At 41.4% G+C, this 18160-nt stretch overlaps 1 protein-coding gene across 4 annotated transcripts in view; it reads right to left on the bottom strand.

Moving 5' to 3' along the window:
- The window catches only part of unc5db (unc-5 netrin receptor Db), a 186510-nt gene that overhangs the window by 49914 nt on the left and 118436 nt on the right, over positions 1-18160 (bottom strand). For all 4 annotated transcript variants that reach the window (XM_042422354.1, XM_042422351.1, XM_042422352.1 and 1 more), the window contains exons 5-7: positions 11597-11777; positions 10671-10838; positions 1756-1920 (exon numbers count right to left, since the gene is read on the bottom strand). In XM_042422354.1, the coding sequence (XP_042278288.1) occupies positions 1756-1920; positions 10671-10838; positions 11597-11777 (514 nt within the window). The remainder of the gene's footprint in view (positions 1-1755; positions 1921-10670; positions 10839-11596; positions 11778-18160) is intronic.

Genomic DNA, 18160 nt, shown 5'->3' with positions numbered 1-18160 from the left:
TGAGGCACATTTACGGCCCTTTGTAAATGTTTCTGTGTGGTACCTGCGGCTCTACTGCGAGAGGAACTCCAGTGTGTGTGTGTGTGTGTGTGTGTGTGTGGGAGTGTCAGTACTTAGCATTCTTAACATCCTTTTTTTTAATATAAATTTCATGACGTAGCTAACAGTAGACAGCATGTTGAGCCATTTTTATAAATTTGGTGTGAATGCCATTATTAACACTAGCATGATGTGTTCCATCACATAACGGGACAGAGTGCACAGTAAACTCGGCAGCCACACATTTCTCTGTTCTGTATTTCTCTGTTTAGCGTTATGCTAGGTTATGCTAACCCATTGTTGCTAACTTTGGAGCTAACCTCCTTCACTTTTCCAGCATTTGGGGAAACAACAGACGTGACTTTATAGCATTTATTAACTGACACACTGTAGTCTGTACTGTACTGACAACTCACTACTAACCTTTTCCTCTGCTCCGCTCGCATCCACCGTCATTTCTCTGTCCCTCGCTCTTTCCCGCTCGCTACGCAAACATACTCCTTTACGGAGCCGCGCGACCAGTGGTTTCCCAGGCAACGACGCAGAGGTTGACTCACGTACCGGAACAGCGCTGCTCAGAGACTCCCAAACGCTGTCGATTTCAAATATTATTTCGGATAATATCATATAATATTGTTTTGAATTTCGGATATCAAATATTATAAAATATTTTTTTGGTCTGGCGGGAGTTCTCGTTGTGTTAAGATGGTGAAACACAGATTCAGTAAACGTTGAGTACAGTCAGACCCAGCAGGCGCCATTAAGTTGGGCGAGTTCAAAGCTGTGAAAACAACGGGGGTGTTTTGAATACACCCCCGTTGTTTTCACAGGTAATTTGTTAGTCTGTCCCACCCGCCGCAGGAAATAATGGATTAATCCTGGAAAGCTGTTGATGTAGCACTTTTCTTCTTATGAAAATAAGGAACCAATGAGAATTTAGTTGGACGAGAGCATATCGACCAACTAATCGACCAGTCGACCAGCAGACTACAGCCCTACTGTTTTTCCACTTTCTATTTTTTCAAAACTATCTAAATGATACAGAGTGGTGTTTCCAGCTGTAAATAGTACACACATGAGCATGCAGAGAGCAGATGACAGCTAAGATTTTCATTTCATTTTTATGGCTAACATACGGAATTCGTGTTGATTAGCTGCAGCTGCATAATTTAGCAGCAAGTATTTGCTTGGAATAGTTGTTGAAATGAACGTCACCTGACTACATTTTCATTAAACAGCTTGTTTTGACATTGATAATTAAAGTTATATTTAAAGTTGATCTATTTAAAACTGCAGTTTTGACACAAAACAATGTTTCACCCCGTTAGTCATACATAGTGCTAACACTAGTGACTGACGCGTTCAGATTTTGAAGTCATTGCATGTGCACGACCCAAACAGTGCAATGACATTTCATTCCAAACGTCAAGCATCAATTCAAGAGTGAATGTTTGCACTTCTTACCCTGTGACAGATTCAGTGTGACATACAATATGTCAAGTGAGCAGCACACAGGAGAAAGAGCGCTGACATTATCATGCACTGTGCATCTGTTTCAATCCACAGCATGACTTTTTTTCCCCCAAAACACACCTCCTGTTCAAACATGCTTATGATGACTTGACATGTTATAGTGAGTGTATATATGATGATGAATGATAGGAAAATGATGTGAATGATGGTGATGATGACGCCCAGCAGGGAGAAAGGCCTTACTCTGGGTACACAGTCCATCTGTGCAGTTCTCAGTGGCCTCGCTGTTCCCCTCGCACGTCTTGCCTCGGTGTCTTGGTGCTGGGGAGTTGCATCCGCGACTCCGCTGCTTCTCGCACTGGCTGCTGCACACGGTCCATTCACTCCACTCGTCCCAGCCTCCATCGACTGCAACACGAGGACATGTACACGTGTGGACAGAGAGATTAACAGATACACTGCATGTGTCTGCAAACACAAAGAAAAGGCAAACAGAAAGACCGGGAAGAAATCCTTTCACAGATGGAGGTGCGCAGGAGGCAGCCAAGTTCAAAGGCAAGCCAGAGGAACACAACATTACAACAAGGCTATATCTTAAAGAAATCATTCAACAATTAGAGAAACATGCTATTTGCTTCTTTGTCAGTAAAAGACTGAAATCAACTTCAAAGCCTTTCTATGCAGGAAGGCTTATTATTTTCTTTATGTTGTGTGCTCTATGATATTAATATTGTAGCACTTTGAGTTTCACTATGAATGAAAAGTGCATTACAAATTAAATGTATGTTTAGTACAGAGCTGGAGTCTGGGTGTGATTAACCTAGCTTAGCATAAAGACAGGACGCATGGGAAAACAGCTAGCAGGCTTTGTCCTAGATCAACACCTCTAAAGCTGTCTTACCTTCACAGTCTATCTTCTTTATGCATGTGCATAAAAACACAAATATAAAAGGACAACTGGAGCTATTTGCTGACAAACAAGAAGTAGTTTCAACACTAACAGCAGTGTCTCTAGTGGCTATAATACGGGCTGCCGATATGGTCGGCGAGCACCATCATGAGTCATATGTGCTGTGAAAAATAAGGTCAAGAGGGCATCAAACCTTGGATCCCAACATGCCAAAAGAAGACAGAAAAAGGTGTCTAGTCAACATTTTTTACTATACAGCTTAAAAAATGTAGAAGTAAACCTGTAGTCCGACAGCCCGTTATCCCAAAAACAAAAGCCCACTGCTCCAAAGGCCCGTTGTTGAGTTTTTTGCCCTTAATATCTTATTGTATGTTGACATGCGATCATTTTAACCCAACCATGATCTTTTCCTAACCCTAACCAAGTGGTTTTTGTGCCTAAACCTAACCAAACCTTAACCACAGTGTTGTCACACCATAAAACAATCATTTTTTAACAAGCACACCAGAGGCAGCCTAATCAGAGCACCTAACCAATGGCAGTGCGTCCTTATTGGTTATCAGACACTGATGATGTTTATTAAATGACAAAACAGACTTTGTATATATTACTGAGGTCTTCTGCTAAATTTGGATTCATGTTTCACTCAGTAGAACTCTGATTTAATAAATCAGCAGTTATACAAATGTGTAAACTGCATTGTTAAGGCAGACAAGCATTATCTGGTTTATTCACTTTACATGGAGCTAAAATGAATACTGAATGATGCTAAATGTTTGCCGTATGAGTTAGTGTCTGTATATGAGTTGAAAGAAATAATAAATGATCAATTAGAAGGAGTAGATGTTTACCAGTAACCCAGATCTGTTCAATTCAGCAGTCACTGAACTCCAACAACTCCAGAGTGTGTATGTTGGGAACCTTTTGTTTTCAGGTTAACAGGCCGTCGGACTAATGGGCTTTTGGTCCAATGGGACATTTTTCCAACTATTGGGGTTTCGGAATAATGAGCCATCGGCTCAATGGGCAGTCCCCATCGAGCTGTTGTTCATAAAGAAATGGTTACAGCATGTGACTCCCCCTCAACCACTATATGCTTTTTTTTTTCTATATGAGATATACAAAATGTTCATTATCCAACTTCAGAAGTGTCGGTAGCCACATGCTTTAACCTTGTACAAAGCCAGGCTAGCTGTTTCCCGGTGACTTCAGGCTAAGCTAAGCTAACTTAAACACATCATAACTCCACACACTTATTGGATTCATCTGGACTTTCACTTTTGGAAAGAAAACAAATAAGCACATTTCTTTGAGATGATATTATAAAGTTATTTCCAAATTTCAAACATAAAACAGGTAGTATTATCTGTTACATGACTGCAGACGGTGCTGTGAATTGAACTTATTTTCCCTTAGTGGGCACACACACACACACACATATTCAGAAGAGAGACACACAGGGTGATGTGGTGGTACAGCTTGAGAGACATTTTATCCCCATTAACCCCCCAGCCTGTTTATATAATGGGATTTGATGCAAGGCTATGAAACCAAGACAGCCTGGTGCATGCTAATAGCAGGGATTCTTCCGTCATCTGATCAAGGAAGAGCTCATCATGCTTAGCTTAACAAATATTGGGAGACCATATGGCGTCTGAAGATTTTTTGGCAGCAGTTGCGATACCCATAATACAGTCTTGTGGGTGGTGGAGAAGGTAATTTTCCTTTGTGATGTTCCAAGGGCCCTACCTACACTCTGCATTTGTTTGCGGTTTCTTCTCAGAAATGCAAACGATGTGTTTTGTATGTTGTGGAGAGAATGCTGAGTGCCTCTGAGTTTGATGGCAGTTTCTGGTGAGTGTATGCGTATTGTTTCTGCTGACGGTTCCCCTATGACTTGTTGCTCTGAATCTGTTGAATGAGTTTATCTGTCTGACTGCAGCTTCTGCAAAACTCTGCATCACTTTTAACTAACTGTGGATGATTTAAGTCTTTAATGTCTTTATAGATATATATATATATGTAATGTATATATTTTTTGTCTTTATATATATATATTTACTTACTTTTTCTGTAATGGAGCCTCCCAGACAAAGTATTTCACATGGTTGTAGTTGTAGACAGACACTTTTTATGAACTGGCTACAGGTTTAATCCCTGCCATGTTACATAAAATGACAATAATTAGTAACCAAATGGACATTTACAGTATGTGCGAAATTGCAAAAAGCCTCGTTACTGTAGCTGTAATATCTAATGAGCAGGCTGCCACTGCAGAGACTTGAAGCCAAGATATAGTCAGTCTCATCAAAAGACACGTCTGTCTGCAGAGTCCACTGACTATTTTACTGAATCTTAAAGATCTAAAGAGCCAAACGGAGACAAAGAAAAGTGAACACACTTCATGGTTTTTACTCGGATCTATATCTGTGAAACTTTAGCACATAATAAATCCTTTATTGATCTGTATATAATTCCCTAAAACAGCTGGACATTGTATTTTTTTAGTAAATGTTGCTCAGATTAAATAGTTTGGAAGTGTTTTCAGTGGTGTATTAATACACGTTTATTGCTTCAGTGAGTATTTCTGGGAGTGAAAATAAACTACAGTGTGTATGTTCATGGTAACAAAGGAACATGTCACAGTGCAGCTCTATGACAAAGAGGAATATCTATCTATATATATCTATATATTTGGTTTTGGATACACACAAAATACTCATTAGTATCAATTCATTGCTGTTTTTGGTCTTTTCAAGAGATTTGTTGACATTAAGAAAAACCGTGTCCTTTGTGAGACTATGAAGCTGAACAGTGTTCCCACTACTGGCACGCACACGACTTTACAATGCATCACTTTGCCCTTTGATAGATGTGGACACTGCAGTCATGTGACACTGCATATGTCAACAATAGTGCAAACTGAACTTCCAACAGTCAAAATGCTCAGCTCAGAGAGGCGTCATCATGTTACCCAACTGACTCCGTAATTTCAGTTATACAGCAGTAATGTATCTATCTATCATTAGCTAACATTAGCCACCATAAGCTACTGGTCACGTGTTGAATAATGAAGGTCAGTTTTATTGCTGATGAATTCCATTTTTAGAGGAATAATTTGTTATTTCTACCTTTAAAAGCTACATAGTTTCATTTAAAACAGTTCATCCTCTTTGTATTATACTCTGCAGCTGATAACTAATGAGGTGTAGATGCCATTTCCACCAATACACTTTGGGACCATACAATAAACAATCTGTATTGACTTTGTTTAAATCACCTGTTTTCTCCCAGCACTTCATTTCTATTAGTATTCTCTCCTCTCATCGCCACTTCTTGTTAAGTGGCTATCTGCCTCGTCATGGTGCAGCCTCTGACCTCATCCATCCTCCCTGCTCTCCTTGCACTCAGACCATCATTAAGGCAGTACTCCGGGCTGGCTTGTCAGAACTGAGCGGGCTTGTCACTCAGCAGGTCAGACAGCTGGGTCCATCACAGCCTACGCTTCGCTCCTGTCTGCATCCCCTTCCTCAGACAAAGACACAGATCGACGCCGGTAACAGGGCGACACCTGCTTCCCTCTCTGCTGCGCACAACTTCAGTCGTTCTGCGAGGCCCACAGGCCACGGCGCTGCCACAAGTCGGCTTTTCTCTGCTTAAGAAGGGGATTCTTTTTCCTCTTCTTTTGCACTTAATTATTTTTTTCATGTGAACTCAGCACTGCAAACATATCCCACCCTCCCCCACTCGTACGCCCGTGTTAAAGGTCGACAGCTTTAATAGGCAGCGTGAGGCAACTAGTTGAAAACTTTGAGACCCAAACGTCATGTGAAGTCAGTCGGCATCTCGAGATTCCATTTTTTTGTTTCAGCCTACAAGCCTGAAAGTGAGTTTTGAAATCCAGACGTTACTGCACCTTGAAAAGCAAAAGCTAAGTCATTGCTATTGATCACCCTCCTCATCAGAGGTTTTCCTGCTCAGACATCCAGGCAGCTGACAGGGTCCTTTTCTCTGCCGCCTTCATAACAAAAATGCATGTTGCTGGCAATTTTAAGCATATGTGTGTGTGCATGAATACAAAGCTTGGATTTATTAGTTAGATATACACATAAGAAAATGTAAAGAAAATAATAAAATGACATCCACTCACCCTGAAGTTTAGCATAGTGATACCAACAGATACGTTTAAAGCTGAGTTTATTGCCTTTACCTGGAACTTTTACTGAGTTTTATACAACTCTACATACTAATGCAAAGTACTAAAACATGCTTGATTTTTGAGTGTGCTGTTGATGGACACTGTTGTTCTACAATGCAATGCATAAAGAAAAGAAGCTGCAAAAATTAAGATAAAATGCAAAAAATATATATATTTAATCTTAAAAAAGATATTTTGCTTTCTCTTTGTGAAGTTTAATTGATAGTGACATTCTAAAGTCGCAGTTTGACTGGCATTCAGTGTTGCACATATTGAATCATCATATAAAATGGTAAAGTAGCAGCAGTAGGACATACTGCATATAATTAGTATTTAGTATTCGGGGCTCAGCCAGTGAAATGTCTGCAGAAACACTTTGAAATGAGATGTTTATCAGTTTGGAAACTGAAAAGCAGAGATATATTGTGAAAAAGGAGTTTGAGTTTATTTTCTTCTGTTCTTATGACTGGAAACAATGCAACACTTTGTCCAGTCATAACAGCAGAAATAGATATTCTGAGCACAGATGATGCACTAAGACTGAGCTGACTTTTCACAAACAAAACATTGAAGTTTGCCAGTTTGCCAGGAGGAGACCTGGCAAACTGGATGCAGGATAAACCTTGAGCTTGTATTGTTTCTGTCTTCTGCTACTTGGTGTAGCCAAAACATGTCTTGATATATTTTTAATGTCTGATATACAGCAGTGACTTGTAATATCATGTGGGATTATAATAATTTAATGTTTGTCATGACACAGAAATAATAATGAAGTAAGTAACTAACTGTATGGCTGTCTTTTCATGACAATAAGAACATTTCTGCCCTTTAAAAGCCAATTGAATAGCAATTAACAATAATTAAAAAAACAAAACAGCCTAAATGTAACAGCAATATGAATAATGTGCTCTTGAATCAGACACAACAGTGCTGAGTTTCTCTAACTTTACAATATAATGTCGTAGCATAGATGAGGTGCTGCTACTACAACTTATCAGGCTGAATGTGGTGCTGTGGAATCAGACAAAACAGAGTGTGGAGGAGGAAGCAGAGAGGAAGGCGCCTGCAGCCGGACAGGTGGCTGCATCATTATCCGATGCCCGCTGACGTTCATCAGGGAGAATGAAGACAGACTGAAAACAAACTTTGCGGTGCTTTGGTAAACCTGACTTTGTTTTCTGACAAAATATGATATTGGATTTTGCTGAATACAGAACAGCACATCAGCAACTGTGTTAGCTCTACCCTGCGGCTGTATCTAGCAGCACTGTGCAGCATCGATCCACATAATGTAACTGACACACCGCTACGTTATATAAAATGTTTTGTAAATGAAAATAAGCCTCAGTAAAGAGATATAATGCTGCTGCTCACTAACTTTGTCTTTGCTCTGCTGGCTGTAAACACACCATCAGTAGAATCTCATTGGACAGGACGCACGCAATGCATTCTGGTTGTTGTAGGATTTAAGAGCAGTATGGGAAGTTTTCTCTAGTCACAGGGCACCAATTTTAAAAATAATTGCACATTTCTACTACATAGGTGACCCAGTTTTAAGCCTTTCCCCATCTGTGACTTGGCAGTCTGAAGCCTCAAACTGAACAAACTGGCATGAAGCAGCTGACTGGACGACTTCGCCAACGTCCAAACTCCAGACAATATGTAGAGAATTACAGAGTGGAGAGTCTACAGGGGCCCGGCCCCCCCGCACAGAGGACGATTATACAACAGTTCATTTCACTCATGTTGATGATGTATACAGACATTCAGAGTTGAGCATGTTCTAGCTCAGTCGCCAAAAGTGACCTATAGCTATATTTGCGTGACGGGAAGTGACACGTTTCAGATGACATCAGTAAAATCACTTTCTTTTATAAAGTGATTTTGGTTTATTAAAAGTTGCGAGAGCAGCAAGAGAGCACTGTTCAAGACCACTAACTGGTCACATTGGAACATTTTAACCCAAATGATGATCTCTCCATAACCCTAACCAAGTGGTTTTTGTACCTAAACTTAATAAACGGTATTAAATGACACACAAAAAGCCTAAAATGTTTAGACATCACATGTGAAATGTCCTTAAAATGCTGTTCTATTTATACACCATCCCATGCTGACACAATGTACAAGACAGCTGCTGATTGTACCGTTTACTACTCCAAACTCCAACTTTTCCTAAAACCTTATTTCCTCTGTCTTTTCTGATTTTCTCAAACATCTTCTGCTTCTGCAGATTTACCACCTACTGGTCTGGCACCTTGAGGGCCGACTTTTTGTTTGGGTTCTCACACTATGGGCTGATCAGGCTGGTGAAAACTCTACAACAGATAAACAACTTAGTTTTAAATGCACATACAGAAAAGATGCTCACACTAGATGTTCAGCACATTTAATTATATATACTGTGTATAATATGAGACTAGCTCAATCTGTTTCACCTCAAAGCCTCATTTTGCCACTGGGTTGAACCTAGGATGACCAGTCTATGTGTTAGTTGTGTCTGCCAGGCACGGCTCAGCAGGAAAACAAAAGTTTATAACATCTCGTTTTAATTATTCAGAAGCAAAACAGCCTCTTCCAGAAGCCTTGTGGTCATCTCCTTTCTTCCTCCTCTGTCTCACAACTGCAGCAGAAATACGCAGCAGAGATAACATCTGTGTAGAAAGGACCTGTTTATATGTCAGGTTGTAGATATCAAACATATCTGATTTAGATCTGTCACAGATTTAAGATTTAGGTTTACATACATATTACAGGAAGTTAAACATCGATGCACAGAGCTAAAGGGCATCAGTACATTCATATGCAACTAATAGACAATAGAAAATGTAACGTACTTACAGCCTGTTCAATGCAAAACGTTCATACTGCAAACTACTTTAGCAGGCTGATGTTAGCATTTAGCTCAAAGCACCGCTACGCCTAAAGCCACTTTCATGTCATACTGTATCAAAATTTCAAGTTTTATGACTAAAAATAAATAGCATCCAAGTTTTCACCAGAGGTGAAGCTCAGGCTATTGTGAAAGCTCCGATATATCTGACGAGGCTCTTAATAATAAAGAAGAGCCTGAAAACCAAGCAGACAGGGATGCTACATGTAATTCTGTTTTCTCTCTTGTATGTTGTACAATGCTCTCGTAAAGCAACAAAAATAAAACGTACTTAATTCAACCTAAATGTAACAGACATAGTGCGATGTTGTGAATGTTTAACCCTCACTCTACCAACTGTTTTCTTTAGGCTTTTGCTTATTATGATTTAATCAGACCAGTATGATTATATCTGCCTCCATAGCAGCCCTAGCTTTAAGAACTGGATGTAGTAATACAACTCTGAGACTGAATGTATACAGCACTCACACTACTACTTAGATAAACCTCAGCCCTCCAGTCAGAGGAAAACAGTCCCTCCCTGTTTGTTTCCTGTACGGTGGAAACTCATTTCTCTGAGAGGTACCTCAGCTCACCTCCTGAATCACACAGCACACTGACTCACGTCCCCTCTCTGACTGCTGCTTCCTCCACTCACTTTATTTTGCATCATAAATCCACACTTCTTCTTTTTATTCTTTTTATTTTCTTCCATGCAGCACGACCGCTCGCTCCAGTGTTGCAGGGATATTGTCGGGTCACCGTGGATCTGTCCCTTGCAATCCTTATTATTGCTAGTGTGTAATGCTAATGAGGCAGGAATTTAAGCTCAATTGAGTGATTTAAGTCATGCTGGATATCAGCAAGGGATAAACGTCTAATATGTTAATGTGTGTGACATGCTGTGATGCCTTAAATAAGACCTGGCAGTACAGTATGTCATCTGAAAACAAAAGGGAAAGAAGAAATCATGCTAGAAGTTTCAATAATTGATAGCTTGTCATCCATCAGTATCATTAGCAAATGAAATGTGAACATTGTTTTTACATTTTTGGCAGCCTGTCATAATCTTTGACATGTCAGCCGAGAATGAATAACTTCTGACATGTTGAGAAAAGTAACTTTTGTATCTGTGCATCAGTGTTGTGTGTTCATGCAGAAGTTTAAGTGGAACTGACTTGGACAGAGAGCGTTGCAGGTGATCTTCTGTACGGACATGCCCTCGCAGAAAGCCCCGCCGTTGAGAGGTGCCGGGTTAGTACAGGTTCGAGATCGCTTCTGGACACCTCGCCCACACGGCACATTGCAGGGCGACCACTCCGTCCACAGGGACCAGCCGCCGTTCACTGCAGAGTTCAACGGAGTACGAGAGGAAGGAGAGGTATTATTATTTTTCCAGAACTCTGGCATTGTTAAATACTCTAACAAGAGCCGGGGTTATTAATGATTATACAGGCTCCGAGGCACTGCGAGGCAACAATGCGTAACGGCTGAAACAGATTGAGCACATCGCATTCACTGTGGTGGATATACAGCCCCCTCTCTCCTAATTGCCAGTTCAATGTTCCTTGCTCTTGGATTAAGATAAAGGCGTGGAACTGTGTGAAAGCTGAGAAAACAGCCATTAAATGGAATTGCCATTTCTAAAGGCGACACTGACTCATACTGGTCGACAGGTTGGAGTCGACCACTTAGCGCTCTGACTGAAGCAGTTTACTCTATGATCTCTCTGTCTAACGTGTGTGGAAGCTGAATGTTTAGCAGCTCTCAGAGCGAGTGAACCCGCATCGCTGGAAGGCCTCTGGCAAATAAATACTTAATAACCAACACTCCTTTTAAATGAGATTAAGACACACAGTGGCTCATTTCCTTTCATAAAGTACACACTGATTTTAAATGAGAGGCAGTAAATTGAGTCTTTGAATAACACATTCATCAAAATAAAGAGGAAACATGGCTCTTCAGAGGAAACGTGGAGATGGGTCTTGTAATCACTTGTGTAGGGGTGCAGGAAACCCAAACTAATTGATGTGAAGTGCCACGTGTGTCGGTTCACTGTAATGTGTTGCAACAGGCAATAAGAGCAGCTGAGAGCACGCCGTACCAAACACGATCACAGTGGCTGTGGCGCTGCGTCTCTTCGCCACGATGTTGCTGGCCAGGCAGCTGTAGTTGCCCGAGTCGGAGAGACGCGCCTCGTTGATGATGAGGTTGTGGTCGGCCCGGGTGTCGATGTTGTCGTCGGTCAGGGAGCTCACCGGCTCTTCGTTTTTCAGCCATTCCACCTGTACAAGAGGAGCAACAAGCGCAGATATGAGTAACAAAACAGCACATATAAGTACAAGTATGTGCTTGATGTGCTCAATTCAAATTCTGGTGTCATATGTGGACACTTCTGTCTCTGTCCACAGGAAGTGTCACACCAAAACTCCATTTTTATCAATTTATTTAAAAGGAAAACACAGATATTACTACGTGTGTAAATGCTGTTAGCTGACAGAGACAATTTATTTTCAACTGCAGTCTTTTGGCAAGATGTTCTCAAAAAAATACAAGTTGAAAAGCAATACAGTCACAAATATCACAACATAAGACAGTAAGATGAGGCAGCAACAAGATCAGGAACAAACAAAGATCATTCTGCTTTATTACATCTTGGGACATATTTTCCTAGTTGTCACCATCGTTCTACTGAACTGAAAACTACAAGAGAGGCAGATAATCTGCTTTCATTAGGAGGTTAAACCAGTAAACCAGTCTGTATGCTGGGATGTAAAGAATAGTAACATGGTTTAATCTAGACTTTGCAAAAGACAGCGTCAGGTGTGTGTGGCCAAAATCATATTCACATAATCATAATCACATATAACCTCCTCTGGCTTTTTTGTCACTTTTTGCACATGAAAGAAATAATAATTTTGCATCGTGAGAGCCTCTTCTACTTTATATCAGTGAGGCCTTTTTGAGTTTGTGAATTGTGATGGACAAAACTCTGCAAACAAGGCGTTGGGTTGTAATAAACCAGATCTGTTCTTAAAATTACAAACACATGCTGCATGAGCAGATAGAAAATAAATGCCAATTAAAAAGCTGCAGCTTGAACACATAAGCTATAAAAGTCAATATCAGTGTCAGTGCTGCTAATTTGAAAAGCTGGAGATCTCATTTAGTTTGCACTCAGAGCCGCGGCTGAACCGTCCCTGTCTGCACGTCAGGCCGCATTGTGTACGGTAAAAGATGAGGGTCACACTTGACAGCCGGAGACACTTTGAAGACAAACGATGGCTCTGGCATGCATCATTGTCAGTGAACGTGACACTGACTTCTGAATGATGTGGGATGTTTGTGGATCACAGGTGAAGTCATTCACTGCAGCCAAATACAAACTGCATAAACAACAGTAGAAGTTGTATTGTATTCATTGGGACCATGCAGTGTTAAACATAAATGTACTGCACCAGAGTTAGCTTCAAGCTAATTTAAGTGGAGTCTGTTCTCATTTTCAATAGACATATGATCACTATGCTGCTAATGAAGTGCTTCTCAGATTTAGTTTCAGTCATCTGAATTGTTTTAGTTCAGTAAGTATCATAAGATTTTAGTGACTAAATCTACAGTAGATTCAGTCAGCTAAACTCTAACAGGTTGTGTAATGTATTATTTAGATGTTTCTCTATAATTTCCAGTTAATTCTCTGTATATACACAGATTGCTCCATACAGACTCCTGGAGGAAATATCTATTTACCTGTTATTATGGGATGGTGTTAAGGTTTGAACGTGCAATACAGACACAATTTGTGATGTGAAACACCTTTATTTATCTTATAAATAATACAAATAAAACCAAGTCTCATGTCAAAGAAACAAGAATAAGGCCTTGCTCCGACAATAACAGAATAAGAGTGATGAGCATGAGGCCTCCTCTCCCTGAATAATCAGATATACTCTGCTGTGGCCTCCTCATCGCTATGTTGTTCTTTAGAAGCACTCAGAAGATGCACCAGCTTTATTTACACTCAGTAGCCCGTTCTTGTCATCAAGGTCTTCTGTATCTGTGAGCTTGAATATGGGCTGATATTTCTCTGTCTCACCTCCTGACCCCCCCTCCCGTCTCTCTCTCATACATATGCACACACAGCTCCGAGCTGCCTCTACACTACATTTCTGCTCCTCTCTCCCGTCACATGTCTGACATTAAGTTAACATGAACACTACGTTTAACGTTAGTGGTGCGCTACTGAAAGATCAATTTGTTTAAATTTGAGGAGAGTGAAACTTTACAATCAATCTTTTCATTTATGATCTCTGGGTACAGGACAGCACTGGTTTCTTTTAGCTTGTATTGGATTCCAAGTTTAGCAAAAACACACCAGCTCGGGTTAGCTGAGAAAATAACGTTAGCTTGAAAAAAACCCCCCAAAAAACCAAACTCATCCATACGGTATCTCTCATCTCTTCCCAACTCGTTTTTTCCTCGTTGACCGAAATTATTTGTGGACAAGATGAACTCTGCTCATCAGATTGTATAACAGCGTCTGAACCTCCTTCTCTTCTCTCCACGCTGTTCCGATGTCCGTGCATCAAGCAGTGATTGTAAACTTTAGCCAGCGATTGGAGGAGACACAGAGCTCCTGGAGAGAGATTTTTCAGGAGGAGGCTGTTACAGCAGACTTTTCAACCTGTACTGAACCCTCCAGTTCTCATATTCGGATCCGCTCCTCTTAAAAGTGCACGGCGCCACTCATAACTGCTGGTCACCTGCACCCTGAAAGTCCCACCCTGCTGTAAAACCACCACCACTAAAGCCATTAGGCAGTCAAAAGCAGCACTATAACCAATTACCAGCAACAGAGAGGAAAACTAATTATGAATTACAAACTTAGTGACGCTTTACTGCCTCTACTCTGGTAAGAGAGCTGCATCGCTGCGTTTGCAAATTACATTCATAGTGTGGCAGAATGGGCCAGGCTGATGGATTTATAGGAAGCGTGCAGCACCCTTTATAATAAACAACACTCAGGCTGGATGCAAATAGGAAGTGCCTGTGGGCATGCAAACACTGGGTAAATAGAAATGACACACAGACCCCAGGGATGATGGATTGCAGGTATATATTGACATGAATAAAAATGATAATGAACATCATAACACAGTAATCATTTCTCACATTCTGGTATTTTTTCACACCTATTTCAGTCTATTGCTCCACTGTTGGCAGCAGTGGGAATTTTCCTTTTTCAGAGGAGAGGAGTACAGTATGATTACAGCGACTGAAGCCTGTGTTTTCCCCCGGCTGCTTGCCTTGAAGAAAACTTAGAAGCCGATCTTCAAAGGCTCCCAGATTCTTTTCCACAATTAAAAGATAGCCTTTAGCCGGGGTTTCATCAGAGGTAAAGTGCTTCGCCTCGTTGGTAGGTAAGAAAACACAGAGAGACAGAGGACTGGGGGACAGAGTCTAATTCCTCATGATTAAAGTAATCTGTCACTGAATGGGTGACACAAGTGTTGGCACCCCCCACCCTTCCACTCTTTATGTATTTATTTCAATTTTATCTTGGGAAATTTGTGACTTGAAAGAGGCAATTAACGTGTGGCACGAGCCGGCCCTCGCAGTGTTTGGGGCCACGCTGCACATTAGCTGTCTGTCTGCCGCTAACAGCCCTTGGGTAATGATGAAAAGATTCACCAGGCAGAAGGGAAGAGAGAGAGAGAGAGAGATACATAAAGACAGACAGGGAGAGAGAGGAGGAGGAGGAAGGTGGGGGGCATAGTGAGAAAAAAAAAAAAAAAGGGACAAATACAAATTAGCCCAGCAAGTGTGTGGCGGAGGATGTGAGAAATGAATTGCCTAATTGGCACATTTGTTTCAATTAGGATGCGGTCATCAGTGTCAGTCTTGACAGAGGGGTTTCCAGGCGGGGGCCCCACATCAGGGCTTCCTCCTTGTGATTTCATTACCCGGACCGCCCCTGAAGGTCACCTCCTCCAGCCCTGCACAGCAGCCAGGTCCTCTCATCTACTTAGGAGTGAGTACACACACACACACACACACACACACACACACAACCAGCTCATTCAGATGACATTTGCTGATGATTAGATGCTGAGAAATGTGTCGGCTGTGGGGCAATTAGAGGACAGAAGAGCAATGTAATGGGTGACTTCGCAGCCATCATCAAGACTTATGAGAAGAGCAGTGATCAAGACCTTGCCAGCTGACGCATTTTTCCCCGCGCTTGTGTGCCTCATCGCCCCAAACCGAGGTCTAATGGTCATTTGATGTCAAGGTGACGCAGTGCAAACGGTGCACTTCAGTGCTATGAGGTGAAAAATATGTCTGCTGAGTCATGCTCAGGTGTCACAATTTAGCATGATCTCCTCCCCTTTGGGGCAGCTCTCAGTCGCCTGCGGTGGAGCCGGTGTGGGCGGCAGAACTTTTTAATTGCTGAATATCTCATCAACGCAATTACATGGATTAAGCGTCTCCGTCAGGCGTACCCGGGGGACCAGGGGACGCCGATGGGACCTGCCGAGCAGCGTGTCAGAAACCACAGAACTAATCCACCCGGCGGATTCTCCCTGCAACCAATCAGCAGCACACATGAAGACACACACACACACACACACACACACACACGCAGATACCCGCAGATGCTTTGAACTCAGCATGGCGTGGTGTGTTCATACGAACGGCGAGCCTGACAGCAGCAGGTAGAGTCAGAGGGAGCTATCTGCGGCTCAGCTGTGCTCTCCCGCTCTGGAGGTTAATCAGAAAAGATACAGGGAGAACACAAGTGGGCCCACGTCGCCCATCCGCCTCCCCCGTTGCTTCCCAAATGCCATCTCTCCTCCCCTCCGAGCTATGTGGCGCTGCATTACTATTCCACCCCGATCTGTCTTATCTTAACGAAATAAATAGAGGGAGCTCCCGGCTTCGGCCTGGGATGAGGAAGGCTGTGTGTGTGTGTAATTGCTTGGCTTAATAATGAAGCTCATCATCTGCTCTCTAGGAGACTTTCTCTGACCTATGAGAAAATAACAGAGACGCCAGGCAGCGGGATCGGAAAGTAGAAACAAGTGCAGAGGAGGCAGGAGGTGGGACGGAGTTAAATGCTAACTTGTTTTGGAGTAGAATCGCAATGTCTTTGTGAAGCTCAACAGAGAACAGCTTGTATCAAAGTGCAGAAGCATTTAGTTGATTCCCTTTTGTGCCATAGCTCGGGCTGTCTACCTGAGCTACTGTAGATCAAGGGGATTCATCTTGGATTAAAGGCTTTCATTCAGGGAAGTTGAAACTGGCTTCCTGTTTGGCTGTTCATTTCACATTTTCTCTCAGAGTAACCTCTCAAAAGAAACTCATTATACAGGGTTCTCATGGACTCCTTTCTCCCAGAGTTAAAAGATCTGCTCTGCATTCACACCCCCTGTTATCTGTCAAGTAAAGTGGGGGATTGGTTTTGGATCAGTAGCACTGAAACGAAATTACAAATAAGCCGCTCCTACGTTCTATTAACCATTGGGAAATTACAGTTGCTGCTGTTTGGGTTCGATGTATGAAGGTATTTTTGTAGGAAAACACTTGAGAATTTGCATGTTGCAATTCACACCGACAGACAACGATCACACACACCTGTCTGCTAAATGTGGATTCACAGGAAACAACCACAAGTGTTTCTGTTGATTATCTGTTGAAGATGTCTGAGCGTTGAGGTTAAAACCTGATGTCTGAATATCTGTAATAACTGCTTCACTGTCATTTGCTTTCAATGTAATGTTTTTGATGGAAACTTTGTGGGTTCCTTCCTTCAGCTTTGCATGCTGGGACTTTTCATATTGATTCAACTCTGGAAAAGCAACAAAAAGTCAACAAAACATGTTATTGGTCAGACAGACGTTCACATGCATGATTGGTTGGTTTTCAACTGAACTTTATATTGAATTCATCTGAATGTACTTAAAGCTGCAGTAGTTCAGTTTTTTTGGCCACTTGGGGGAACGAGCTGAAAACATCTGACCCAATATAAAGTTGTTATGTTACACATCCAGCAGACACAGAGCATCAGAAGGATTTAATGACTCTTTAGCTGCTAAATGCTCCACTATGTTAACCAGCTAGCTGCTAACTAGCAGGTAGCCTGTGAGCTTATCAAAGCTTTTTGGTCAAACAGCTGTAAAACCAAAACAAGGAATAAAAGAGGCTAAAATGCTCCACACTCAAAAAAATATCAACTAAGGCATATGTTTGATCAGCAAACTAGAAATATGTTCGCATTAAATGAATGAATTGTGTTTATGTTCATTAAATACTTAATATTAAACAATATTCTTGTTTGTTGTACATGACTCAAAGAAAATTCTGATGAATTCAATTAAAACAGTGACTTGATCAGCTACTGCACATGCTCCATGAACATCTGTAGAAGCGGGAGTGGGACGTTTCATGCATGTGCAGGACTACTCTCACCTAATCGTATGGCATCCTTGATATTAAGGGTTGGTAATTCAGATACATCTACATGACTTCATTTAGTTCAGTTAATGCTAGCTCAACTTTGCTATGGCTAGCTTTTATTTATTTATGGCTATATTATTTCTCAAAATTGCTTTTTTGTGCTTCATGTAAAAACTCCCGAAAAATAAACCTGCAACCTGCAGTGTAACTAAAT

Source organism: Thunnus maccoyii, chromosome 9 (assembly GCF_910596095.1).
Source record: "Thunnus maccoyii chromosome 9, fThuMac1.1, whole genome shotgun sequence".
Taxonomy (NCBI): Eukaryota; Metazoa; Chordata; class Actinopteri; order Scombriformes; family Scombridae; genus Thunnus; species Thunnus maccoyii.
This window is presented reverse-complemented; position numbering and strand designations above follow the sequence as displayed.